The following is a 27,622-nucleotide window of genomic DNA, read 5'->3' as shown; positions in this document are numbered from 1 at the left end:
GGACTCAACTCACAAACTCAAACTTGAGTGGCAAGCCTGCAACGACTTCTAACTGAACTTCAGACTCATTATTAAGAGACTTAAGACTGGACCCAGACTTCACGTGTACTTGTTAACAAGTATGTATGGTGCATTAAAATCAAGCGACTGCTTAATTGTTCTATCATCTTTCTTGTGAATTTATCTTGTAACAAAGATAATTGATGCCAACTATTGATTAATTAATATTCACCAAAGCCAAGAAGAATAGCGTGTCCTCCAGTAACTAGCTTTTTCCAATTTTCTATCATTGACAGAAATATATATATTTTTTTACCTGGTTCTATATCTTTTTCAGTTTTTTTCAAAAATAAAATAAGTTGACATGTTCGTATTTTATCAGGATCTTTTTGCTTGTTACAACTCTAAGGCTTGAGACTTGACTTGAACTTGAGTCCAAAGACTTGAGACTTGATTTGGACTTGAATCTAGAAACTTAAGACTTCAGTTGAACTTGAGTACAGAAACTTGAGACTTGCCTTAAACTTGTGTCCAAACACTTGAGACTTGACTTGTGTCTACAGACTTGAGACTTAACTTGAACTTGAGTCCAGAGACCTAAGAGTTGAGTTGAACTTGAGTCCAAAGACTTGAGACTTGATTTGGACTTGGGTCTAGAAACTTGAGACATGAGTTGAACTTTACTCCAAAAAGTTGAGACTTGACTTGAACTTGTGTCTCAAGACTTGAGACTTTACTGGAGTCCACAGACTTAAGACTTGACTTGAGACTTGAGTTGAACTTGTGTCCAAAGACTTGAGACATGATTTGGACTTGACTCCAAAGACTTGAGACTTAACTTGAAGCCAGAGACTTGACTTGAACTCAACTCCAACAACTTGAGACTTGACTTGAGTCCACAGAGTTGACTTCAACTTGAATTCAAATAATTGAGACTTGATTTAGACTTGAGTCCAAAGACTTGAGTTTTGAACTTGAGTCCAAATACTTGAAACTTGAAATTGAGTCCAAATACTTGAGACTTGAAATTGAGTTCAAATACTTGAGACTTGAATTGGACTTGAGTCCAAAGACTTGAGACTTGAACTTGAGTCCAAAGACATGAGACATGATTTGGACTTGACTCCAAAGATTTGAGACTTAACTTGAAGCCAGAAACTTGACTTGAACTCAACTCCAACAACTTGAGACTTGACTTGAGTCCACAGAGTTGACTTCAACTTAAATTCTAATACTTGAGAATTGATTTAGACTTGAGTCCAAAGACTTGAGTTTTGAACTTGAGTCCAAATACTTGAAACTTGAAATTGAGTTAAAATGCTTGAGACTTGAATTAGACTTAAGTCCAAAGACTTTAGACTTGAACTTGAGTCCAAAGACATGAGACATGATTTGGACTTGAAACCAGAAACTTGAGACTTGAATCAGATTTTCATCCAAATAGGCCATAAAGCAATAGCTGTTCTGTTTGGAAAATATGAAAGTGAACAAAAGGCTTTTATAGTGTCCACCCTGACACTGGGGGACTCTGGATTTAAAAATATATTTCGGACCCATGCAAATACTGAACTAGGAGCTTAATCCCCAAATTGATTGGATCTCGACCATTCGTTTAAGGGAAATATGAAAGAGTTGAAGAGTTATGTTAAGTGTCTTTTCTGTAATACCCCTTTCACCTTAACATCTCACCTTCTTAAACTCCATGACTTCTGTCCTCCCCCCATCCAGTTGATGTAGACCAGGATCTGGACCAGGAGTCCCAGGAATATCTGGAAGCTCTGGCTCAGGTCACAGCAGAGTTGGAATACTGCGTCAACCTCTGCAAGTCCCGTGTCATGATGGAGACCTGCTTCGACGTTGCCGCCAGTACAACCAGTGCCGCCGCGCCTGCAGGCCAGAAGAGGATGGAGGTGTGACGTCCAATGGGATTCGTGCATTTTTCTTTATGCATTTCTGAAAATTCAAGATGGACATCTCTGTTTCTGGATTTCTGTTGTTTGAAGGGTTGATATAGAAACAGACTGCCGGTCCTGGATCACATTATTTAAGATTTACAAAAAGTGCCTTTATATTCCATATCTATTTCTTTATTTAAGTGGTTTTTACCTTATTTATCATTTTTTGTACATTTTAATTACATTTTCATGGTGCTGATATTAATATATTTCTTATGCAACAGGATGTAAAAAAACAAAAGGGAGTTTATAAAATAAACAAAAAGTTTAGATGTTTGTAAGACGAGCAGATATGAAGACTTATGTCATGTGACACAGTTTAGCCACTTCAAACCCCCTGGATTGGAAAAATATTCCATTCCGAGTATAATTAATATCAAACGCAGGTTATTAAGGGGGTGAGGAGTCATTCTTAGCTCACAAGAGTTTTCTAAAGTCCATCTCAAAGCTGATTTATGACATTTGGAGCATGATTGACCCACTTTAGTAAATTAAACATTTACTTCAAGCCTGTTCAGTGGTTATTATCTGTTCAGGTGGAGGTGAACTAACATTGTGCTTCTCAAAGACGAAGATAGACCTTCCAAGGCTCCTTGTAAAAGGATCCAATCAGATTAATATCTTTGCAGCAGCTGCACTACAGATATAAAGACAGTCATTGGTAGAAAAAAACAAGCTGGAAACTGGAAATTAATGATAAAAATTAGCTGGAAACTTAATTATTTTCTCTCAATATACACCAATCTTTATCTGAAGCTTTAAGAGTGCGCATTTTACATGCCTGTACAGCTTGCAGTTTGTACTATGCTTGCAGGACATACAGCTCCTTTAACCTACAATAGTGCAAACTGTAAGAACACTGTGATCAAAGCAGCTGACACCAATAATTATGTCCCATCAATATTTTGTTGGTAAAATGCAAGTTTTCTATTGAGAAGTTGGACTTTCATATGCAAAAATCTATTTTATTTAAGGCGAGGTTGTAACACAGATTTGGCTGCAATGCATGGAAAAAGTTGAAGCTCGTTTACTAAACTGTTAGGTTTATAGAGGAGTGAATCAAATGACGTGGAAACATCCCGTAGTTGCAGCAGCTGCTCTTATGGAAGCACAATTTACTTTAAATGCCTTCATCTCTTCGCACCTCATTTGGTGATGAGACAACCAACCTTTTCTGGATTTAAACTTTTTGAAGCTTTTTTATTCTTATTATTTTTTATGACTCAAAAAGCATGGTGCTTATTGATTCTTGATTAGTTTACTTCTCCTGGAGAGTTTGCATTCACACTGTCATCCACCTGGATTCACTTGTAAAAGAGCTAAAACTCAGACCAGGAACAGGGTGTTTTGATCTCTCTCACTTTTTAAATTAAATTAAAAAAAGGGTTTGCAAGAGCCAAGTATGCCCTAAATTAGAATTTAAAACTTTATTGTCCCTTACCCCTAATTAGTATCACACATCAGGTAATGTTAAATGTTTACTCCTTTTTTAGGTCAGCTTTAAAAATACTAAGAATACTTAGTCATTCTAATTATAGTTATCACATAATTTATTAATAATATATTTATTAATTTAACTTATATAATTAGTATACTGAAATATATGTGACAATAGAAAGGTGATATTTATAACAGGCCAAAGTCACTTTTTGGAGGTTCAGATGCTGCGTTCACACCAACTTGGAAACGTGCGTTCAGGCGACCAATTTTAAGGACCAGTCTATGTAAACGTGCATATATAAATATTTCAGGCTTCCACGTTCAAAACTCCCACATTTACACATCGCTGCGCAAGTTTTTAAGACCATTTTCAAGCTCTACAAACAAAACGCGCAACCACTGAACGCTCAATGAAAGTTAAACCAGTTGAGCTTTGACCAATCAGGGACTTGCATTTGGTAGTTACGTATTTCAATTCAGATGTGCCAACTGTCTGAAAATTGATCGTAGAGGAGAAAAAAATAATTGCAGTTTGTCCCTGACTGGAAATATTTGACTCCAAGTCTTTAATATCTCACGGAAGAAGTGTTGAAGAAAAAGCCTGGTGTGAGATTTGCACCACTTTGACACAGAAGAAAATCTATTCAGGAATGCACGTTTAGCCCGTTCTTGAACGCACTTCACATGCCTGGTGTGAACGCACCATTAAGGTTGACATGTAACGTCTCTGCCTTTCCAAAATGTAGCATTGTCAAAATGTATGGCTTGAAATTATACAAAGTTTTTGTTTTTGAACGGAATTATTTCTGTGACCATTTCATCTGCATTTGAGCCATTTGCACGAAAAATGTTTTTTGTTGTTTCACTATGAGTCTCAGTTCCAAAATGCTTTTCCAAACTTGTATTTTTAATCTGAAATTGTCCTACAGATTTATGACATTTATTACAAAATACTTTTTTTTTCTTTTTTGTAATGTACAGTTTTATATTGATTTGTATATATGTTCTGAATGCGTTAAGAGACAGAGAAAAAAAATGGGTCACTTCCTCCCATGTAGGTTAATAAAGGTAAGATTATGTGTGGACGAAAGATGATGTTTCAGCTTTTGTGGGATTTGTTTTCAGACTTATTGTGTGTCGAAAAATGTAAAAGTAAATACTGTTTATCATAGGTATGAAAACAAATGTCTACAGTAAGATAAAAATATGACACAGACACAAAATAAACTGTCTAATTATTGCTAAAGTTATGGTAATGTTAACTAAAACACAATTCTAGCTACTAAAATGTGATGAGTGGATTGACTTCCTGTTTGAAGCAGGCATAAAAACAAAGTAAATATAAATGGGTCAATTTTTCCAAGTAATTTGGCTTCCTAAAGAATTAAGTCTATTGTTATATCTCCCAATGTAAAACAACTGAACTTTAAATTTAAAAACTATAAACACTTAGTTTGGTTCAAATAACAGTTTTTTTAATCTCATTTTATCTTCTCTTTGATAATTAAACTCACTGGCCATTTAATTAGGCACACCTGTCCATCTGCTCGTTATCTCAAATTTCTAATCAGCCAATCACATGACAGCAACTTGGTGCATTTAGACATGTAGACATGGTCAAGACGGTTTGCAGTTCCCACCGAGCATCAGAATAGGGAAGAAAGATAACTGAAATGACAGGGTTGTTGGTGCCAGATGGAATGGTCTGAGTATTAAAAAACTATTGACCTTCTGGGATTTTCACCCACAAACATCTCCAGGGTTTACAGAGAATGGTCAGAAAAAGAGAAAATATTCAGTTAGCAGAATTTCTGTGGGCATAAATGCTTTGTTGATGTCAGAGGATAATGACCAGAGTGGTTCCACCAGATAAAAATACAACATTAACTCAAACGACTTCCACAGTGACCAGATCTCAACCCAATAGATCACCTTTAGGACATGTTAGAACCAGAGTTTTGCATCATGGATGTTCAGCCTACAAATCTGCAGTAACTGTTTGATGCTATCATGTCAATATGGACCAAACTCTGGGGAATGTTTCCAGCACCTGGTTGAATCAATCCCACCAAGGATTAAAGCCATTCTGAAGGAAAAAGGGGGTCCAATCCAGTACTAGCAAGGTGTACCTCATAAAGTATCCACTAAGTGTATATGGGAAAATTAAGGAAGTGAAATTACAGCTGGCAATTCCCAAATAAAACCTTTTATTTATGAACCTGCTGAAAGTTTCTCCTGCAAATGTCCAGATCCAGAGCTTTCAGGACAAACTCTCGTCCACTCTTCCTCCTCTCCTCCTAACAGTGCTTCATTAAAGAAACCTAATCTGGTTTGATCCTCTAACTGAATTACTCTCCTCTTTGTGATTAAAAGTCTCTGCGGCAGCTTCGATCCCAGGAGAGCTCTTTCTAGACCTCGTTTCTTTCTCACGTTATCTTTTTTTTTCTTCCTCTTACTCTGAAGGTACAATCAGATTTTTAACTTTTACATTACAGCCATTGCACACATTCTTATTTTAGATGTGCAACAATTTTCATTTAAGAATTGGAGTTCTGATGAAAAAAAGGGCTTGTTAAAATCTATTTCTTCTCCCTTGATGATTTATTGATTGCTCTATTGCAATTAGTTTTAGGATATAAATCACTTTAACCAAACAATTAAATGCTTAAGTGGGATAAATACTTTTTATCTTTTATATAATCTTCTTAAAAACATGTAGTCCCTCATGTTATGGTGTTTGAGTGTTCTTTGTTTGTGATGTGGAGCACATGAACTGCATCAGAATGCCTGATTCCTTCTGGACTGTGGGTGGAGAGCTGCATGTTGTCAGTGTCCAGCTCTTCCTTTAGCTTTGAAGTCCAATCCATCTCATCTGACAGAACTAGATGTCAGTGACAAGAAGCTTCAGGCTGCAGCAAAGAGCGAGCTCACTTATCAGGTTGAGAGTCATCGCTAAGGGCTGAGCACTCCAAAGTCAGCAAGTAATGATTGGTAGTTTTTAAACATCTTGAACAAAACAGGATTTGATCACTCTTGTTCAGATGGAGCTTCTTTTGACGCAATTATAGGAAGTTGATTAAAAAAATCCTGAAGCGATGGAGTCAGTGTCCTGCAGACACAAAGAAGAGATTTTTGTTTGGTCAAAAAGCTTTAATTTATGGCATATCCCTTCCCTACTTTCTAATATGAACAGTTTTGGTCCACGTTGATGTGGACTGATGTCACCAAACCCAAACTACTGGCTGTTTTTTTAAGGGATGCAACAACATATTCCTCAATTCCTCAGCTCCACCTAACTGGTTTTCCTTTACTGTAGCGCCTCACAGTGGAATGGGGGAGAACTACAATTGAAATTTAGGAAAAAAACAAACTTTGGAGCAGGTTATAGAAAACAGATTGTGTCACTTGTTCAGTTTATATTCTACTGAAAGAGATACAAATGTGTATGGAAAATAACCAATTAGCAGCATGCTGTGATAAGTCTTAGGACATTAAAAAAGATGGACGACAAAATTATTTCTGATGGTTTAACTGCTTGTGGAGATCAAAACTGCATGATTACAACATGCACTTAAATTGAAAATCATAGTTTCAGTCACTATAAAATAGCTTATCAGCACTAGATTCACTCAAGGAATCAGATTTAGATGCAAAAATCATGGCAACTGTGAAAAACTGAGTATTGTATAAGTCAGTGCTCGCTACAACCTACAACAGGCTGACAGTAGTCTATGTATGACCTTGATATTTCACGTGGGTCTCGTATAAATTTGACATTTTTTTTTTACCCGCATACAGCCCGTTTTCACCCATAAGGGCAGTTGTGACTAAAACTTCAACTGAAAAATCTGAACGTAAGTTCATCAACTTTCAGCTTGACAGTGCATTTTCATTAAAAGTGTGGATAAAAAATCTAAAAGCTAAGATATTTTTTTGAGCTCATTGATTCCAACAGTTCCAGTTCCTTCAAGTTTCACACTAATATCATTCAAGGTTACAAACAAAGCAAACCTAAAGCAGCCTTTATTAAAAAACAAAAACAAGAAAAACTCTACATTCTTAGTGAAAGAACGCTCAGCCAGAGACAGGAAACCAGAGAAAAGACAGGAAGTGACGTGGAAGCGTTCCAGCTCCTCAGTTATAGATAGTCTGGGTCAGAACACTGGTGCGTCACAGAAGTGATAACAAATAAATATTTCTGCTCCACAGAATCCAGGGTGAAGGGATGGCCTTTAAAGACCTGAAGAAGCTTCTGGAGACGTTCGGTCGCGTGGAGCTGTGTTTTACACCAGGCGCACAATAAAAACGACAATAAAATACAATTTACAGCAAGTTAAATACTCTCCTCTTTCAGTGCCCCCACCCCTCTTATGTAAGTTAGACAGATTTGACCAAAAGAAGAGTGAGGTTAGTGATTTTTTTGACATCCTCATTTGGAGTCTAGGGGGTGGGGTTTCAGCTGATGTTCATGGGTGAGCACCAGAAACCTTTATTTTGGAGGGGGGGGTTGTGAATTTGTCAGATTGAGGATCTGTTCAGGTTTGTCTCTGAGAGTGAGAGGTGTTTCCATATGTGCATACTGTAGAGTAAACCCCCCTTCATGATTGCTGTGTCTTCACCGGTGACAGTCTTCCGCCCCCTCAACACTGTTACCCCCGATTATAACCAGTAATGTTTCAAAACTAGGAACTCAACACCCACCCAAAAACGCAGCTTTGAATTTCAGTTAGAGTCTTAAGATGACTGCTTCACCCCACCCCAACCCAGGAAGATACTGATCAGTTAGTTCCCTCAGATTGTCACCGACTCCGTTCAGTTCATTCCACTGATGTTCTACGAAGAGCCGTCGTTCTCGGGGGCTTTTGGAGCTCCGTCTTCCTCTGGGCGGGTTTCACAGCAGCTGCTGGGGTTTCCGTTCTCTGCTCCGCTGTTCAGGGTCATGTTCTCCAGAGCTGGGGGGAGGAGGCAACAATCCATGAATATCTGACGGTTTTTCAAATATTCTCCCTTAAAAATAGTCACAAGTCACTCAATAGTCACACATAAGGTGTTTCTTTAATCCGAGTTAATTTACGTCTAGTTCATCTCACCCTGAAGTGAGGCAGCGTTGTTGTTGGGTGGAGCTCCGCCGCCGCCACTGCTGCTGCCGTCCTCTAGTTCATCCAGATAGAGGCGGTATCGATGCCCGCTGTCGTCTTCATACTCCACGTTCTCGTCGTCACTGTCCACCTCTGGTGCCACATACACCACCTCAAACTCTATCTGTCCTCTCTAAAAACACAGACGCTGCAATGAGCACTACAGAGAGCGCCACCCGAAGGCCACAATAGGGGCTGCAACCACACCTTACCTGCTGGGACAGGATGGTGACTGCCTCCTTGTGCTTGGCATCCCTTAAATTGATGCTGTTGACCGCAAGGATGGCATCTCCGACGTGCAGGCCTCCGCAACGGTCTGCAGGCTGACCGGGATGGATCTCCGAGATGAGTATGGGAACGCCGTGCTCCTTCCCGCCCTGAAAGGAATTCCCAATTTAAAACCAAAACACAATTTGAAACGTTCAAGACATTTGTTCCAAAACTCTATTGCTGAGGGATCCCCAAGATCCAAGACACAAATTCACTTTCTGAAAAGTTAAACATGAATCTACAACATGGATGCAAGCTGCCTTGTTCAAACTATGTCTTTCTATGAGTCTACACTCTGTCCGATTACCTTCTTATCTCTTTGCCTTAAGACTGAGCACTGATTGGTATCCTTGATTCTGTCCCTGAATTGGGTCAATTTCCTAAAATTCTTTTTAACGTTTGGGTGTTCGGATCCAAATTAGGCATCCTTTTGACTTGAAGGTAGTTATTTTTTAAAAGAAAAGTAAAACACGTTCTTACTGTGATGGAAATCCCCAGGCCTTCATGGTCCTCTTTGACCAGCGCCACCTTCCTGATGGGACCTACTCCCTGTGTTTTCTTCAGCAAGTCAGGTTCCTGGAATTGCACCAATTGCTTTTAGGGAAACCATGAAGACATGAACCACCTCAGGTGTTTGAGAGATCTCCACTCACGTGTCCCACAGGAGAGGGTAAAGGTTTCTTTGTGTCGATGCGACCTCGGCATGCCCGGATCACGGTTTTGTGACGGTGGAGGTGAATCTCCGCCTCTAGCTGGTTCCACAGCTTGTCATGGGCTGGTCCCTTCATGTCCCGACCGAGTAACTGAATCTGCTGTACCCTGAAAGTCACAGTGCCAACTATTCAGAGAAGACAACCCTTAAAGGTAGACAACCAACCCATTTTAGGTAAGTCTCGTCAACAACCAACTGCAACTGCAACCCTCTATGACCGCCACCTCCTCACCTTCCAGCCAGCTCCTTGTCCAGATATTTGGCAGCCAATCGGGCTCCATACACCTCAGCTTGCAGTACTGCTATGTGCCTGCGGAGGGCCTCGTTTTCCTTTCTAAAAAGATGCACTTCTGTCTCCAGTCTGGCTTCAGCTACCTTCTCCTTCTTACCAGCCTCAAGTTCTCGTTCCTGGAAAAACAGCACAATTAACAACAGTTTTTACAACTCAGTCTCACTTCCAAGTCATCAACATTTGGTTAAGGACCTCTCCGCGTCACTTGTTGACGTTTTGGGTGTCCCCAACTAGTCGTTTTTTGACGTGCTGGCTGTTCCCATTAAATAACAGGTTCTCAACCTCTGGTGGGCAAACCCGGACTGGTCCAGTACCACGACGTGAAGCGCACCGGTCTCGGTACCCTAACTCGACACCAAACCAGACGCAGTACTGGACACAAACCAGAATCGGGTTAAGGTTATTATACCGGCACTGAATGCGTCCCAACAACCAGTACGTATCGGGTACCACGTCCCGTGGGTTGTGGACACTTGATTTTATGAACAGTCAGTATGTCAAAAAGTGATGCGGAAGGAGCCTTAACCAAACGTAAATATGTGGTGACGAGGATGTGTTGTTTTTTGGCACAACAAACTAGTTGGTTATGCAGGGCAATAAGCTGGGTGAAATGACCAAAATATTCTATGATGACATACTGTAGCTAGGTTTATATTGTGATAAAGAGATAAATAAAATCGCAACTTGGAAAGGCAGTTTGACTTGATGAATTAAACAAAGGTAGTAGAAACTAAATGCTTCTTTTATTTAAAGTGCTGGCTATCTATCGCTAAAAATATTTGGCAGTTCAACAGTCTCGATGCAGTATCTGGACTTTTCTGTGTCTTATGCCATCACTTGATAATGCTTTTATGACTTTGCTTGCTGAATCTCTCTGCACTCTTTGTTGTGGTTCCTGCGCAGATGATAAACTACATTTGTTAAACCTTGTTTTTGGGACCGGTCAACGGTGTTGTGCCAGAAAATAAAACACCCCTGCCCCCGTCTGACAGGGGCTGCATTTTGCCACAACACCCAGCAAACTTGGCAAACTAATGTCTGATCCATGCTGGCTTTCTATCCAAACTACATAGATGTAACAGAAGTTCCCATCTTGTTTAAAAACTTTTCTGGTCTGAAGTGTGTTTGGTTTTGACTTCCTCCATGTTCAATTGATGTTGTTTGACACAACATAGTACCATAAAGCTCCTAACTGTGTCATAAATGATAGAACTTGATATAAACTAATAGGTATTTTCCATCATCCTAGAGTGTCAAACTCCGTGTCTCGAGGGCCGGCCCCCTGCTGGTTTTTCAGAAATCCTGCTGCTGCCGATTACCCGGATCAGGTTTGTTTAGCCAACAAGGAGTTTCAATGGCCGGTTGGTAGGAAAACCAGTAGGACACCGGCCCTTGAAGCCTGGAGTTTGACACTTCTGATCTAGACAATATGTATTGTCATACCGCCCCACCCTATGTAGATACACACACAAAGAACAAACATGAACCTGGCAGGAAATGATTCTTTTTACAATTTTTTTTAGAATTTACAGCAAATCATTACACAAAACTAAAGTGACCTTTTTGTGTTATACAAAACTTTTAATGATTGCTTGCTTTTATTAAATTTGGCGTAGCCATGAAGTGCCGTCTCTGCAAACATTCTCCGGGAAAAAGTCAATGTTTACACTGACTGGAGAGCTCATATTCTCATTTCCAAGATGACCACAAAATGACTCTTGCTGGTGAAGCAGTGTCAACAGAGCAGAAGGAAGTACATGTCAGCTCCATAAGGGAGGCAACAGAAACCGCGGTGTCAAATCTAGGGCTACACTGAAGCGAAGAGGAGAACTTACCATTACCTCCAGAGTTGGTGCAGGCTTTAGGGAAAGAAGCAGAGAAAGGACAGAAAGAAGAAAATGTGGGTTAGAGAAACTCATCTTAGATCCGAGTTAATGTGCACACAAGAAAGGCAAAAATGACCAGAGCATATTAGGGCTTTAGGACGGTGCTGAAAGGGAGCAGAAAAGTGTGGTTGGAAACAGTAAAAGCCCAAATAATCAGTAAAAGCAGTAAAAAAAAAGGGGGTTAAGATACAATTCTCATTTGTATAAATTCAATATATAAAGTTGGAAATCATTCTTTAGCAATGAGCGGAATTCTTTAGTATGGCTGCAGAAGGTCACTTCACGCTGTTGGAATTCTTACTTGGATGCATTCCTGCCTTTTCTTATCTTCTCTTATTTCGCTGAGTCTCTCCGGTGTCATCAGATACCAGCAGATAAAACTGAATTTTCCACCACACTGTAGCCTGCTGAGCTCATGGTGAGTGGAGAGAGCGGATTGGTCTTTCACTACCTTCCATCAACATTATCCCACCCCTCATTTGAGCCTCTGAACCCCAGATCAAACGTTCTTCTGAAGACCTTTATGGCTTAAGAAGCTCTTTAAACTCCTGTTTGTTTGAGATCCATTGAGGATATCAGAGCACATTAATGGAGCTAAAAGCACAACGTTGTATTTTAGTTTTATATTCAGGGAGGGAAAACATTCTGACAAGTTTATATTTATCCTTTCTAACCAGTGAAGTCTGAAAACACCAGGTGGACGGCTGAAGGTTAGTCAAAGTGCTGGCTAACGTTGATGAGGTTACCCATGATTGCTTGCACCAAACGCCAGATAACTCTTTGATCTAGCCTTTGATGAAGCCCATGAGGTAATTGTTTTGTGATATTAGGCTACATAAAAAAATTTAATTGAATAGAATCTATGCTGTTCGGAATATCACCACAGTACAGAATTTTGCCATCAAACTTTAAGAAATGTAATGAATTAGAAAAAGGAATCGATACATTGGTTGATAGATTAGTTGATGACCGTCGGATCATCCAACCTACCAGTCTGTCCTTAATGGTATCTGAGTCTTCTGTCTGGCCTTGCTGGGCCCGAAGCTGCAGCTGGAGAGCGTGCAGCTGCAACAGCAGGTCGTGGACTTCCCTTTCCGCCACCGCTCGCTCAGCTTTCGCCTCTGTCAGCTCGGACCGCAAGTCGACCAGCTGAGCCTGAAGACAAGCGAAGACCATGATTTACAACATGAATGCAGAGAAGTGAGAACAAGACTAACATTTCTATAATCCTGCAACAGATCGTAGATGTATGGACTGTCCTCCACCTGTCAGGTTGAATAACATGACGAACTGTATTTCAGAGAAAAGCTGGAATGTAGGGATGTCCCGATCAGGTTTTTGCAAGTAAAGTAAAGATCCACACATGAAGAAAGGTCTTTCTGGACATTCTGAAGAAAATTGGCATCTTGGATAATCACTGATAAATGTGTAAGAAACGAAGGCATGGAAATTTTGTTGAAAAGCCTCGTTTCTTTAGTTGTGCTATGACCATAACTAAGAGAGAACGCCTGAACAAGAACGTGGCATTTTGGTAAAGAAAATTTTTGTTGTATGCAATTTGAGTATCTGGCACAGTCCCATTCCCAACAGCACCATGCTTAAGGAGGCGTGGCAGTGTGGAGCATCAACAATTCTAATACACACTTTCAAAAAACGAATTTAAACAAAAATGGATTGATTTCAGTAAAAATTCAGGAACACAACTCTGGTTGTGAGGTGTTGATCAGCGAGTGAAACTCAAAACCAACATGGAGGAAAAGCTCATAGTTTACATTTATGCACATCCCAAACTTTATGATGTTTATATCAAGCAAATAAAAGAGGTAATCTACTCCAATTTTTACTTTTTCTGGAATGCGGTCGTCATTTCGTGACATTCCATAATGTAGCCCTAAGCCCATAAAATGCAAATTTGTGTCAGGAGCATCAGATTTATGAACACATTTTTGTAGAAATACCACAAAGTAATTTAACACACGTCAAAGTAGAGAGAGGGGACACAAAAATTAGCCTTGTTCTTTAGCTGAATGTTGATGTCTTCCTATCATGTGTCTGTTTCGCACCAGAACAGCAGACAAGATGAAAAACACACCATTATCTTTTGTCTCGCTGTCTCTTGTTGCTCACCACATACATACTTTAAGTGGAAATCATAATTACATCATATCTAGATAATCATGTTACCATAGCTACATGGTACAAGGTAAAACGCTGTATAGACTTCCTGTTTGATTGCCTTTGTTTCTGCAAATGGATGTGGTCAAGTGCTACAAAACAACTAAATAAAAAGAGAATGCAAGTGCATGGTTCAAGGGCATCGATTTCGAGATTTTTTTTTTTTCTAATTCGATCAGAGATGGCATTTAATACACCACAGTCCATTACAAACATTTCCATTTGTAGACAGACAGCTGAAGTTGTGTAAAGTACATGTCGGACGCCAGAATGAATCAAACCAAGACTTTCTGGATGTGCGAATCCACAAAATATTCTATCTAACATCTTGATGTGGCTAAAAATGAATGTATTACAGCTATGTTATAAACTCATTTTAAATACAATTCAACTTCCTCAGGAATGGATTTCTCACTGAATATTCTCCTGACTACCACAAATATCAATTCATCCTCTAGGACATTTCTAAACCTGAATATCTCCCAACCACAGCATACTACTGAATTAAATCCTTTTGATATCTACAAGGGACATTTGGGGCTTTGTGAAGGAGTGAGGCTCTGGGAATTGTAGTTTTAAGTGGTTTAGTAGAAAAAAATTGACAGGACATTTTTCCATATTTCTCTGATAGTTAGGACGATAAAAAAAAACGTTTTAGTGCAGAGTAATAAGAAGATGTGTTTGGCAAATCAAAGTAATCAAAGTAATGGGATCAGTAAAAATGATAATTATAGAAAAAAAGTTTCTATTGTCGATTAAAAAAAAGGTTTTGTGACGTTTATTTTGTTAGATAAGGAAGTAAAACCTGAGCTTTAATTTTGAAAATTCATCTGTTTCTACCGTAATGGCTGTAAAAGTCGAAGCTAAACAGAACAGGGGCTAATTTTCCTGTTTTTTAAAAAGTTAAATCCAACTTTATTTCCGTTTATTAGTGAAAAACCCAGAAGAATAGACATGTCGACAGCTACAACACCAAGAGTGTTCCATGGAGTCCAGCAGACCCGTTCACACTCACCTCCAGCTTATGGTTGAGCTGGAACACCGTTTGGGATTTGTGGCAGAGCTGGGCGAAGCAGGAGCTCAGGCTGGTCATCTTCTGCCGGCCTTCGTAGGTAATGTCCACCTGGTCTGGGTCTATCTCCCCCAGCAGGAGGTCCACGTCTACAAAGGCCTTGTCAAATTCCTTCTCCAGCACTTCCAGCCACCGGAACATGGACACAGCAGGGCCGAGGCCCGAGCTCTGGCCCGACGGGGAGCATCCAGCGGAGGATGACATGTCCGAGGAAGCAGAGGCTGAGCGAACTATGAAAAGATCTCCGACGCTCCGCGGAAGCAGTTAAGAGAAGAGACCCAGACCGAAGACAGGAACCGAGGGTTGACCACGGAGAAAACTCTGCGGTACCCGGAAGTCCGTCATCAGGCTATCGAGTTTTCGGTGTGGCGACTATTATCGTCTGAGCGGAACACGGTGAGGGTTCGGCGCTCGATTACATATCCTGCGTTCACTCCTGCTGTACTTCTATTGGTTGGTTTATTGTGACGTCACAGCACATTCAAACCCTGCTCTAAATAAATAAATAAATAAATAGGTTAAAAAATGTATATTAATTGTTATTATTATTATATTTATTATTATTATTATTTTATCATACTTAATGAATTTATGTATTTATTAATTTGTTTCTTTTTACAATCAAATATTGCATTTCATGGCCTAACATACAGTAAATTAACAAGAACCAATAAGTAATTTAAGCTTAAATGAACACTACCAAACAACAGATACTGGGAAAACAAAATATTTACAAATTTAGCAATGCAATCTTTTAAGGTTACACCTGGTATCATTCAATCTCAAATAATTTGTATTCAAACTGTTAAATAATATAAATAAAAAAGCTAAATACATTTTTCAAAAATTGTATGTTTTTGAGTCAAATATATATTCCAATTCACACCAAGGCTGTGTTGAAACTTATTGCTGTGCCACATAGAGACATCTGCTGGATTTAAAAAGTCATTGCAGACAACATTGAATATTGGCAAGTTGACAAATTGAAGTATATGAAAAAAAAACACATTAAATAATTAAATAAGTGCTTCATTAAATCATACAAAAAATTCAATACACAACTGTACCTCTAAATATGTCATTAAATAATTCAAAGTCATTCCATGCAAGTGCTGCATTTATTATTTCATCATCCAGTGTTGCTGCCTTTAATAAAATAATTTTATCTGTCAAACTCACTCATTAAAGTCAGTGGGCGGGGCTAACTCAAATCCACTTAAATAAATTGCTTTGGCTTGATGTCATCTGGTACAATGCCTATGAGCTTTGTTGCAGCCTGGTGAGATACAGTTTTTTAAATAAAATAAACAGCTTTAGAATTAAACCTTGAAGAATTCACACTTGCATTATCACAAGGAATGCACCTTTTTTTTTTTAGTTAAAGTTGAACTTTATTTGGCAATACATGTTTTTTATAGTGATCTTTACTAAAAATCATGTGCAGAAATGATGACACCTACATTTCTGGAAGGAGTAACGAAATACTCTAAGTCATCAAAGATGAAGAAACAAATCCATCAAGTGAACACTCAGCAGTTCAACAAGTGCAAGACCCACAATGTTTCTCTTTTTGGGAATGGTGACCATTGTCATACTTCAGTTTGAAGGTAAGGACCCAGTTTGTTTTTTATTATTTTAATGTAATCATAATTAAAGATACAAGAATGTTGATCCAATGTTAATTTAAAAGTCAGCGGAAGGGTGTGGAATTTATTTGTCTTTTTTAAATTAAAAACAGAAGGGGTTTATGTAAATATACTCCTTTGTCCAACACAAGAGGCTTTCAACTCTTAGTTGTTTGCTCAGATGCTGGATGTTGGGTGATGAATTTGATTTGAACTAGGTCCAGTGGAACTTCTGGAGAACCAAAGTGATGTGATTAATGGAGGTGGTTCTAGTGATCATAAGAGCTTCTGAATTGTGGACTGACCAAAGCTCAATGAGACGTTTGTGAGTGAGACCAAAGAGAAAGACATTGTTATAGAGGATAAGACTGTGGACAATAACATAAGTGGTATAGAATACTGAAAGGATTGGGTCATGTCAGGAAGGGAGAAAGAAAAAGAGTCAGAGTCAATTGAGAGCTGTTGGTTTTGCACAAGATGGATCAGAACTACCAAGAAGAACCTCAGTTTGATCTCTGTCAAGTTCAAGAAAGTTAGCAGAGAACCTGTTGAGGATTGTAGTGTTCTCTTTTTTTTACTTTGTTCCTTTCTTTCCTACAGGAATCATTGGAAGAGAGGAGTATCTCTATGGAAGAGATGGAGATAATGTTATTTTACCTTGTACATCATTGAGACATTGGTACTACAAACTGGAATGGCTGTTCAACAGAGATGCAAACAGTGAATTATATGTCGCTGAAGGAGAAGTTGACCAGCGTGCAGCTGCAGCTTCCAGGCTGAGTGTGAGCAGAGATGGTTCTCTGCTCATCAGGAACATCACTGCTGAGGACGCTGGGTTGTATGTCTGTCGGCTCGGGAGCATACAGTATTCAGACGTATACTTAAACATTTTGAGCAGTGAGTATTCGGACTTGAGTTTTACCTGTTCGACACTTAAACACAACTTATTGGCAGGAAAAAAGACATTCACACAATTTTCTTAGTAAATAGGAACTTCCTTTAGTCCCTTTAAAATGTACGACCATCTGGATCAGACTGTTCATCACTGGTTAGACTTAGTTTTAAAGACTTTTGCATGTCACATCTTCTTGAGACACAGATCTAAAATTGATCTTCAGAACTATAATTTTTCATTTTATTGTTAAGGTTTACATTAAAAATGTTCTATTAATAGTGAAAAAAAAAATCTTTCGATCTACCTGATATATTATCAGGAATACCAGTTTCAATGTTCTGATTAAAATCACTAAAATTTTCCAATGTCACTGACAGCATTAATAAGATAATTATAGCATTATTTTAATGAATAATTTCACTTTTTAAATCCCCTTTACCAACCACCTCCTAAAGGTAAATTGAAGTCATCCTCCACGCTTATGAAAAATAGCTAATTTAGCTTTTTTTATGCATCATTCTATGATGACACATGGATGACATTGGGGGAGATTAATAGGGTTTGGGTTACAAATGTATGATAGCTTAAAACATAAATACATAGAAGTCAAATTAAAAGAAGAAAAAAGGGCCTTAATTTAAGCTAATATTTGATTTTCTTTTTCAGTCTCTCCATCTCTTCCACAAGAGGATGACAGTGTCACATTAGAGTGCTCTCTAAATAGACATAGTCACCTCATTTCCTGTGAGCAAAACAGCATCATCTGGGCGGATGAAACAGGAAATGTGCTGCTCGGGGAAAATGTTGAGTATGAGTACAGAGGACGAAAAAAGTGTGTTTCTGTTCTGACTGTGAAGCGCCACAGTGGAAACATTTTCACCTGCAAATTTGTTGAAGACAACAGAGTAAAGATTGATGCTGTTTACACACCAGCCTTTATGGGTAAGGATCATTTATGAAACGCTCAGTAGATATTTTAATGTCAAGTTTTTCTTTATTTTCACTGTGTCAACAAAATACCTTTATTTTGAAATGTCAACAATTTTTTTATTTGTTTTTTCACGAAAAAAAAAACAACTCTTATTTTGAGTAAAATAAAGTGATTTTTTTATTAAGAGGTCTTAATTATAAAAATGTAATGCAAATTTAACTTTTTTTTTTAAACGTAAAAAAAACAAAGTGATTTTTCTTTTATTCATGATTTTATATTTTTCTTTTTTTTATATTTGGCGTAATTAAACCATTATTGGACTAAATAGGTTTTTAAAAAATGCAATTGCAATAAGAAAATACAAATATATTTCCTGACCACTTTGTTGTGTCTTTTGACAGATCTTCCTGGTCACAATCCCATCATCATCATCGGAACAGCGGTGAAGGTGGTGCTGATATCTCTGGGTGTAGCTGCTGCTCTTCTGACATACATGAAAATGTATGATGTCCTCTCTTCTTTGTCTCAGTTTGTGAAAATAGCTGTTGACACTTCTCGTTTTAGAAATACAATAACTCTTGTATTTTCTAAATTTTCTCCACCAGGAGGAAGAACAGCTGTGGGTGATATCCAGGACACCCTGGGATGAAAAAATGCAGCAAAAATCGCGGAAGAATTTAAACAGTTAAATTTTAAGTTAATACTCATAATTATGATGACGTGTGCTGCTGTTATTTTGGTCAGGTCGCCCTTGTAAAAGAGATCTTGATCTCAATGGGTCTTACCTGGTTAAACAAAGGCAATCATATCAATACATAGTTTTATTACTGCTTTTCCTGTGGCCATTTAATCATAATTACAAAGTTTCATTGGGAGTATTGTTTGAGAAATATTTTTTTCCGCTTGTCATATTTAACACATGTTGCTTTCACACTGGGATAGTGAGGTGACAAGGAACTTTGGGGTATAATCCCAGGTTGTTACATCGGATGTTCATCTGGAAAAAAAATGGATGCGGTGATTTTCTATGTGTATGATTGCAAATCGTACCAAATAATCTTCATTCACAGTTAAATTCATATGCTTACTAAGCAAATTTGTTTATTCTTTGAAACTAACGTACTCATAATGAAACTTTCTCTGGTGCAGTTTTTGTTCACAAAGTTATAGCCAGAGTTAATGTTGTTGTTGATAAAGTTACCTGCTTGGGTTCCAAAAGTTGATGCATCCACTAGCTTTCTTTAAAACATTTGTGCCAAACATGCTTTCAGAAATACACCCTTTAAGGTGAAGTAACCCAGGAGTGGCAAATGTACAGATTGTTACAGTATATCTTCCCATAGTACCCCCAGCGTTTATTCCAAAAAATGTGTCTGCCAGCTGGCAGTTATAGGAGACGAGCATCTATTGAAGACTGGCTTTTATTATATCATAAATAGAATGATGATGGCTAATGGGTTCATTTTGCGGTGAGATTTGGTCAAGAAATGCTGACAACATCATCAGATGAAAATTTCAGGATTTATTGAAATGATGAGAACATTGTAGGATGCTATAGCATTTTCAATCTCCAGATCAAAAATCTTCTTCGCTTTCATGACAATCAGTTTTGTGGAAGTATGCGCACCTTTCTGTCTTTGCTCAGTAATCCATATTCAAACCAGCTTTTCTAATTTGCTGGTCACTTTCTTTGCACCTCCACCAGGCAATTGTTTGCTTGTCGCTCCTTTTTCTGCAGCATCTTCTCAGTATCATCCATCTGCTTCCGCCAGACTCGGATACGTTTAGGATCTACCCAAAAATGTTGTACAGATTCCTCACCAGAATGTTCTTTGGCATATACCACAGCACAAAGTTTGAACACTGCATCAATTAGCGTTTCTTGGCCGTTGCTACATTAAGATTCTTTAATTCAATTACATTTTGAGTGTACGCATTTATGCACATATGCTTAGAAATACATTAATAATCTAATATAGGATTTATTAGTGAAGTAATATGATAATATCATACAGTGATACATTATTTCTCAAAAGGAGAAGTTCTAACAAAAATGTTCAGATCATTAACATTGTAAACAGTGCTGCTTGCCCTGAAGGGCGTTTCAGTTTGGCCTCTAGATGGCGATCGCGCTATAGCAGTACAACTTATTCCAGTAGAAGAAGAAAGTATGAGGGAAAAAAAAAACTGTTTTAGACGACAAATTGTTACTTTAAAAAATATATTATTAAAAGAGTTTGGAAAATTCATGTCTGTGAGTTTATAAAGATGTTCATTTAGTCAGCAATGTATGTTTAGGTAATCCGAGCGTTAGCATTAGCTGTCCTATGGGAAATTCCATGAAATGTTAGCATCAAGCTAGAGGACTTTAGCTTTATGTGCTAAATTGATTTATATCTTTTATGAATTGATTATTGATCTATTAAGCTTAAATCGATTTAAATCAATTCATCAATTTTTTTCAACCCAGCTCTAATTGCTACACTGGCTCACAATACAAATACCACAGACACCCAGAGTCAGCACAACTGTGCACAACCTGGGGGGTTGCGGGAATCTTAAAGGAACCCGGCTACTTTTAGAGACAGGCATCTGGCAGTAATGATCACCTGTTAGACCCTGTTGGAAGATTTACAGTAACTCAACATGTAATTTACAATTTGGAAGAAGATAATTCAATTTGAATCCACGCAGAGATAGCATGGTAGAGCAGTGCTTAGCATTGGGGTGTCATAATAAGAAGATCACAAGTTCAATTTCTTGTAAAACTGTGTGATTTCCTTACTCGGCCTAAAAACATGTGGCACAAGTTTTAAAATTTTTGACAAACATTGAATGATTCTAGTAAACAAAACAACTAACTTGAGTATAATATATGTGCATTTAATGCAAAACAAGCACAACTATAATGCTGTCTAGTCGTGCATGAAAAAACAAACGGCTGGTTGAATGGATAAATACATTTACCTATCATTTTTAGGCTATTATTTTTAGGAATTAATTTAGTTTAAAATAAAACTCAACCCTATCTGTTAAAAACTTACTTTTTAAAAAACTAAATACATCTAAATAAAATGTTACCAGCATTTTAATAATTGGTACATTGAAATTGTGTTGAGATATTTGTGGAGTGGTTAGTGAACTGAGCAGGCTGCTTAGAAACTTTGCAGGAGTAGTCAGAGCTAAGCAAATAAAGCTAGAGAAGAAGAAAAAAGCTCTCATTTGAAAAATAATGTAAAAGGTGAAAACTTTTTTTTTTCTCCTTTGCTCTAAGAGGAGTTTTTTGCAACCCTTATTCACAAGATGTCCTCATCACCATCCACAGGTCTTCTCCCTGAGGAGAAACAATTCAGAAGATCAAGCAGCTTTTTCTATTTCTAAAGACTGTCACCAACGTCGGTTCTTTTTATGAGCTGCAAGAAACATGAAATAACATCATCCACATCAGAAGATAATGAAGAGTAAAAGAGTGAAAGTACCTGTTCTGCCTCTCTGGTGTTTATCCCCTTTGGTTCTCCTCTTACACACATAGACCAGAGCAGCAACCATGATCAGAAACATTACCACCTTCACCACTGATCCAACCATGATGATGAAGTTGTGACCAGGAAGATCTGCAGACAAAAGATTTACCAACATCAACTAAAATGTTTTGGTTAAAATTCAAATGTTTGTGAATTTTTATCTTTCAAATAGTGTTAATGTCTTTCCACAACATCCATTTGACAGTTTCTGTTCAAACTTTCAATAATATAGTGACTACAGAAATTGACTTTCTAGTTGGAGAATGTAGATTTCAATGTAAAAAGTGTGTGGTAATTGAACATGCACTGCAAGTTAAGACCAATCAGGGATTCTGATTTGGTGGTGATGTATGTGTAGTGTCCTTTTCAAAACACAGAAGTGCAAACTGTTTCAAAATAATTAAGGAGAAATAGATATCTTGGGTTTTTTGTGTTGGGATATTTTGGAAGTTAGTTCCTTTTTAGCCTTGGAGGTGGGTCAGAAAAACCAGACTTGGGGTATTTTTTAACCATGGAGTTTTTAGTGTGTCCACATCAAGAGGAAGTGGGTTGAGTTGGTTCAGGCATCTGGTCCAGATGCCTCCTAGACGCCTCCCTGGGGAGGTGTTCCGAGCATATCTCAGTGAGTGGAGGTCCCGCAGCAGACCAAGAACAGAGCTGGAGAGACTATGTCGTTCTGCTGGCCTGGGAACACCTTGGAATCCCCGCAAGTGAAAATTCATCAATTTTCTAAGCTAAAAACACCAGTTGCCATTTTTTAACTAACAAACTGGTCTCTGAAAAAAACTTTTTGTCAAACTCTCCCCCTATTTGTTTTAAGAACGGGAAAAAGAAGAGATGCAAACATTCCTTTTATCAAGAACAGAAACTATTAAAAAAAAAAAAACATGTTTACTAAAAAATAGACAAACACCTCTCATAAGTCGAGTAGTCCAGCACTAAATATTTGATGCCATTGTTTCAGCAAATACGTTTACATGCTCTGATATCTCTCATACTAAACATGTTTTGACAGCAGTCAAACTGAAATGATTAAATGAGTTCACATGTCAATGTCTCTTCATGGTTTTAGCTTTTTTTGGATGAAATTAGTCACATAATCCTTCAGGTCAGAATACTCACTGTTCAAAGTATTAAGATACACAGACGTGTCCAACTCAATTCTGCTCCCAAGCCGACAGATATAATGACCAGCATCTTCATCAGTGATGTTTCTGATTAAGAGAGAGCAGTTACTGCTCAAACTCAGCCTGGAAGCTTGAGATGAAGCTTGTTCATTTCCAAAGTATACATCCGTTCTAAATGCTGCACTTGAATCTCTCTGGTACAGCCAGTTAACTCCAGAGCATGAGAAAAAGGAGGATTTATCACTACAAGGTAATTTGACGTCATCTCCAACTCTGTGATAGAGATGTTCAGTTTGTCCACTGACGCCTGCAGGAGAGAAAAGAACAAACTCAGAGAAAAGTTTAACCTTTCACACACCAGTCGCTAACAAAATTCCTGAAGAAAGTTTTAAAACTGGGTGAATTGCGAGTTTTGAGATTGATTTAGTTTTTTTTTTTTAAATAAGTATGGCTCATTTTAAGCAATCGAGAAAGAATAATGCATGTGTAATACAATCAAATCAACAGAGGTTTACATCCATAAAGACATACCAAACAGTATAACTAGGCATCAAGTTATTGATTAATTGAAAGGGAGTGGGAGGAAGCAGACTTATATAATCCCGCCATGGGTCAACCATACCATTTCCTTTAATTATTATTATCCGGTTCATGATTTATGATCAGATATTTATACCTTAACAACATACACTCAACAAAAATATAAACGCAACACTTTTGTTTTTGCTCCCATTTTTCATGAGAGGGACTTAAAGATCTGAAATTCATTCCAGATACACGATATTACCATTTCTCTCAAACATTGTTCACACATCTGTTGGGACATCTTTTAATGTCAGATAAGCATCTGGATGTGGCACACCTGTGAGGTGGGATGGATTATCTCAGCAAAGCAGAAGTGCTCACTATCACACATTTAGACAGATTTGTGAACGATGTTTGAGAGAAATTGTAATATTGTGTATCTGGAATGAATTTCAGATCTTTAAGTCCAACTCATGTAAAATGGGAGCAAAAACAAAAGTGTTGCGTTTATATTTTTGTTGAGTGTAGATTTAGGTAATTAAGAATCCTTAAGAAGCAATCAATCACATGGCTATGTAAGTAGATATAACACTATTTCAGACTTCATACATTGAGATAGCCTATGAAGATCAATTATCAAAATACAAGTAGCATCAAGAAAATATATGCAGATTATTTTTAAATTAAAAAGTTATTAATATAAACCACGTATCATTATATAAGAAAAAAAAATCCATCCAAAATCCAGGTGGTTTCTCCTCCAAGCTTGGGTCCTCTACCAGAGGCCTGGGATCTCGAGAGTCCTGCCCAGTATCTTATGCCTCGTTTCCACTGAGCAGTCCAGACCGGACTGCTCAGGGCCAGACTCAACTTTTTAGCGTTTCCATTACAAAATGGACCTCGAAAGCAGGTCTAACTGCCAAGCATTTCAAGGATCACTGCTGCTGTAGTGTAAACCAGTTCATTGGTTTCTGTGATTGTTGTGGTCAGAATTGCCCTCAATGCTTCATTCACAGTTTCCAGGAGACTTTCAGGTGGTATTTCATTCAACTGTTTTAGTTGGTGTTGGGGTTGTCTAGTGTTCATTTTCGACATGATTTTGTCTTTCAGCTCAGTTGCTGCCTCGCTCAGCATCCCAGTTGTTTTTGGGGGTGTGTTCCCAAGTTCTGGTTGGGAGTTTGATATAGTCTCCTTTCTGAATTGGTGTTGTGACTCTCCGATGTGTATTGTGTTCAATCTCGTCAATCTCTAGTTGTGATAGAAGTTGCTGTTTGTGGATGGTAGAACATTGTGGGATTACGGGGTTTGGAGCATTTATTCACTCCACATCCTGTGCATGTAACTTCTGTTATGCTAATTGCCCCATCAATTGCTCATTGCGCCCTCTGGGTATCAACTGGGAATTCAACCCTGGTTTCCTGAGTGCCAACCCTGCACTTAACCAACTGAGCTATTTAAGTAGTTACAGTTCAGGAATTATTAAAGTTGAAATACTCACTGCTCAAAGTGTTGAGATACACAGGGACATCAAACTTGTTGCTGTTACCAGGGCGACAGACATATTGACCAGCATCCTCTGCAGTGATGTTTTTGATGAGCAGAGAGCAGTTATTGCTCACACTCAACCTGGAAGTCCGAGCTGAACTCTGGACAACAATTTTTGCAGTGCTTAATATTTCTAAACCAGTATTACCACGTCTGTTGTACACCCAGGATACATTTGAACATTGGTAAAAGGATGCATCAACATTACATGATAAAAGAACATCCTCTCCAAATATTTCAAAGAGATCCTCAATTTGCAGTCTGATGCCTACAGGAGACAAAAGGGGAAACAGAAAATTATATATACTGGTATATATAAAAGAAAGTTATGAAAGGAAACTGATGAAAACTTAAACGTTGAAGGAAAATAGACAGTCCAATTCAGATCTTTAAATCTAGCATTTTCAAATAATGATTGTGAACACGGATAAGTCATTTACTCTCCTGAGATTTTCCTGTTTTGTTCCATTTAAATTAAGATATACAAATTATTTGGCCTCCTTTTCTTTCAGTTTTGTTTTTAAACTGTACATGGAAAAACCTTCACAGTTCACAGCAATCATCTTTTTGACTAATGTAAAAGCATTCCCAGTGTGGTCTTGATTATGATTATGCTTTTTTTTTTTTTTTTAGCAAAAATTAAATGTTTTAGAGAAAGCTTGTTCTCTAAAGCATATTTTCTGCAGTGTGTGGGACTGTTGGAATGCAATAACCTCTTCCCAGTGCTGAGCTATGCTACCTTAGTTGGGTGTTTAAAAAGGAAATACATCATTTCAAATAAACTGTTTATACTGTATATGTAGCTTTTGGGGCTAAGTTTGTCTTCTTCTCAACGAATCTTTAAAAATTAAAACGTATTAAAAAAAATATCTGTATCCTGTAATACTTTGTAATCCAAATTTATATTTTAAAAGAAATCAAACCATCTTTTACTTTATACAACAGTATTAAAAGTACTAAAGTTAAAGAAAGAACTAATTTTCAAAATGATTTTTAATAAAGATTTTTACCTCCAAAATGAAGCATGAGAATAAGGATTATTTCCAGTCGCAGAGTCATCCTTGTTGATCTTTTGTTGTTAATTTTTATTTCCTCTTTGATGAAGGCTGTGTAGAAAATAAAGGGCTGGCTCCTCCTACTTAGTTATTTTTCAGAATGAAAGGAAGAATCACGTGTAATATTAGGTACAAGAAAAAACAAACGTATATTACTGAAGATAACAAAAAGCAAAACTGTTTGGTTTCATGAAAAGGAAGCCGATTTTTACTGTCAGAAGAGGAAGTGACATATTTCCTCATTTCTTCTTCTCAGTACATGCTTCTTCAGTCGCAATGAACTTTTTTAACTTTAGCTTAGGTGTTACTCTCGATTCTCACCTTACCTTTACTAACCATGTCCAAAACCTAACTAGAAAACTGAAGCAAAAACTATGTCTACAGCAAAATCAGACCCTATCTATCTCTTTCAGTCTCCAATACCTACCTTCATACAATCATTATGTCTTCTATTTCATATTGTCTACCTGTTTGGTCACTCACAACCAATTAACTTCTACATTCAATAGCAAGACTTTACGACAGAGCCTACAAGATTCACCACAGGCTCCCCGGATGGACTCACCACTGCATAGCACTCTCACACTCCAATGCTCTAACATTCTAAGACTTCTCATTAAACCATGGACTCAGACTGTATCACCACATTTTAAATGGACATACTGCTGCAGCACTTACGGCAATGACCCCAAAACTCATGCAGGTCTGAATATTCCACCAGATCCTGCACAAATGGACTTCTGCCTTTACCTGCTTTTAAAAACTCTTACGGACAGAAATCCTTCTTTTATGTTTTTACTAAAGCTTGGAACAACCTCCCACCAAGACATCAGGGCAGCAACCACAAAAATTCAGTTCAAAAAGAAATGTGCAGATCACTTAAAAGATATTTGCACTTGTAATCACTGATGTGGCTGTTGACCCCCCTTCATGTAAAATCTCTGTTTTGTCTTTGAGTGTGTGATTGTTGCTGTCTGTCTTGTTGCGTATACTGTATGGTGTTTTTATGTTCTGCAGAGCAGGGACCTGCTGAAAACCAGTTTTGAACTGAGTCAGGCCCGATTGTTTTAATCTTTTCCTGTTTAATAAATATGATTGATGATTGATTGAGCTTAAAAACTGCCTTTTCTTATTAAGCGATTTTTTTGCCACCACATTGCAAGCAAAAGTCATACATTTGAGATCAAAATTTTCTAAATTGTAAACAAAATACAAAGTATTGAGAATGAAATTTCATAATTTGCAAATTAAAATACCTAATATTTTTGTGATGGCAAACTTTTTTAAAATTTTTGCTTTCAAAAAATATTTTTGCGTTTGCACCAAAAAAGTTTTCAGATACGTTGTATCTGATCTCGCTTTCACTCTATCTTTGATTTTGCCTCAAAATTTTCTGTCAGCATTACGTTTGTGCCACCAAACAGCCTGCTGATTGGTTTAGATTATATCCAATCA

General features: G+C 37.8%; 4 protein-coding genes across 6 annotated transcripts in view; 2 read left to right on the top strand and 2 right to left on the bottom strand.

Moving 5' to 3' along the window:
• The window catches only part of LOC112158211 (kinesin-like protein KIF26A), a 43,117-nt gene extending 38,632 nt beyond the window's left edge, over nucleotides 1-4,485 (top strand). The window contains exon 14 of the mRNA XM_036210586.1: nucleotides 1,729-4,485. Within this exon, the coding sequence (XP_036066479.1) occupies nucleotides 1,729-1,916 (188 nt within the window). The 3' untranslated portion in view covers nucleotides 1,917-4,485. The remainder of the gene's footprint in view (nucleotides 1-1,728) is intronic.
• Nucleotides 4,486-7,389: 2,904 nt separating this feature from the next.
• gopc (golgi-associated PDZ and coiled-coil motif containing) lies at nucleotides 7,390-15,350 on the bottom strand. Of its 2 annotated transcripts, XM_024291585.2 has the most exons (9): nucleotides 14,884-15,350; nucleotides 12,684-12,848; nucleotides 11,643-11,666; nucleotides 9,748-9,923; nucleotides 9,457-9,622; nucleotides 9,284-9,379; nucleotides 8,746-8,910; nucleotides 8,486-8,666; nucleotides 7,390-8,347 (listed from the first exon to the last, which is right to left on the bottom strand). In XM_024291585.2, exons 1-9 carry the CDS (start codon nucleotides 15,142-15,144, stop codon nucleotides 8,229-8,231), a joined length of 1,353 nt encoding a protein of 450 aa, XP_024147353.1. In that variant the 5' UTR covers nucleotides 15,145-15,350; the 3' UTR covers nucleotides 7,390-8,228. The 2 variants fall into 2 exon arrangements, with proteins under 2 accessions (XP_024147353.1, XP_024147354.1); XM_024291586.2 differs by lacking the exon at nucleotides 11,643-11,666 and having other exon boundaries at nucleotides 14,884-15,349.
• A 344-nt stretch (nucleotides 15,351-15,694) lies between these two features.
• Nucleotides 15,695-19,221, top strand: LOC112158326. Of its 2 annotated transcripts, XM_024291620.2 has the most exons (5): nucleotides 15,695-16,547; nucleotides 17,166-17,462; nucleotides 18,127-18,402; nucleotides 18,793-18,892; nucleotides 18,997-19,221. In XM_024291620.2, the coding sequence occupies exons 1-5, from the start codon at nucleotides 16,499-16,501 to the stop codon at nucleotides 19,016-19,018; spliced, it is 744 nt and encodes a 247-aa protein (XP_024147388.1). In that variant the 5' UTR covers nucleotides 15,695-16,498; the 3' UTR covers nucleotides 19,019-19,221. The 2 variants fall into 2 exon arrangements, with proteins under 2 accessions (XP_024147388.1, XP_036066587.1); XM_036210694.1 differs by having other exon boundaries at nucleotides 18,793-19,221.
• Nucleotides 19,222-20,791: 1,570 nt separating this feature from the next.
• Nucleotides 20,792-26,368, bottom strand: LOC112158258 (vascular endothelial growth factor receptor 1). Its single transcript, XM_024291510.2, has 5 exons — nucleotides 26,123-26,368; nucleotides 25,066-25,380; nucleotides 23,038-23,349; nucleotides 21,871-22,005; nucleotides 20,792-21,725 (listed from the first exon to the last, which is right to left on the bottom strand). The coding sequence occupies exons 1-5, from the start codon at nucleotides 26,169-26,171 to the stop codon at nucleotides 21,688-21,690; spliced, it is 849 nt and encodes a 282-aa protein (XP_024147278.1). The 5' UTR covers nucleotides 26,172-26,368; the 3' UTR covers nucleotides 20,792-21,687.
• Nucleotides 26,369-27,622: the final 1,254 nt, after the last annotated feature.

The sequence above is a fragment of the Oryzias melastigma genome, linkage group LG24, assembly GCF_002922805.2.
Source record: "Oryzias melastigma strain HK-1 linkage group LG24, ASM292280v2, whole genome shotgun sequence".
Classification (NCBI taxonomy): domain Eukaryota; kingdom Metazoa; phylum Chordata; class Actinopteri; order Beloniformes; family Adrianichthyidae; genus Oryzias; species Oryzias melastigma.
This window is presented reverse-complemented; position numbering and strand designations above follow the sequence as displayed.

Coding starts and splice junctions, on each gene's coding strand:
- gopc (XM_024291585.2), bottom strand. CDS start 15,144: ATGTCATCCTCCGCTGGATGCTCCCCGTCGGGCCAGAGCTCGGGCCTC. Junction 8,911..9,283: donor GCCTGGGGATTTCCATCACA/GTAAGAACGTGT, acceptor AATTCCTTTCAG/GGCGGGAAGGAGCACGGCGT. Junction 8,667..8,745: donor TCACCATCCTGTCCCAGCAG/GTAAGGTGTGGT, acceptor CTGTGTTTTTAG/AGAGGACAGATAGAGTTTGA.
- LOC112158326 (XM_036210694.1), top strand. CDS start 16,499: ATGTTTCTCTTTTTGGGAATGGTGACCATTGTCATACTTCAGTTTGAA. Junction 17,463..18,126: donor ATACTTAAACATTTTGAGCA/GTGAGTATTCGG, acceptor TTTCTTTTTCAG/TCTCTCCATCTCTTCCACAA. Junction 18,403..18,792: donor TTACACACCAGCCTTTATGG/GTAAGGATCATT, acceptor GTCTTTTGACAG/ATCTTCCTGGTCACAATCCC.
- LOC112158258 (XM_024291510.2), bottom strand. CDS start 26,171: ATGACTCTGCGACTGGAAATAATCCTTATTCTCATGCTTCATTTTGGA. Junction 25,381..26,122: donor TCTCATGCTTCATTTTGGAG/GTAAAAATCTTT, acceptor TGTCTCCTGTAG/GCATCAGACTGCAAATTGAG. Junction 23,350..25,065: donor GTATCTCAACACTTTGAGCA/GTGAGTATTTCA, acceptor TCTCTCCTGCAG/GCGTCAGTGGACAAACTGAA.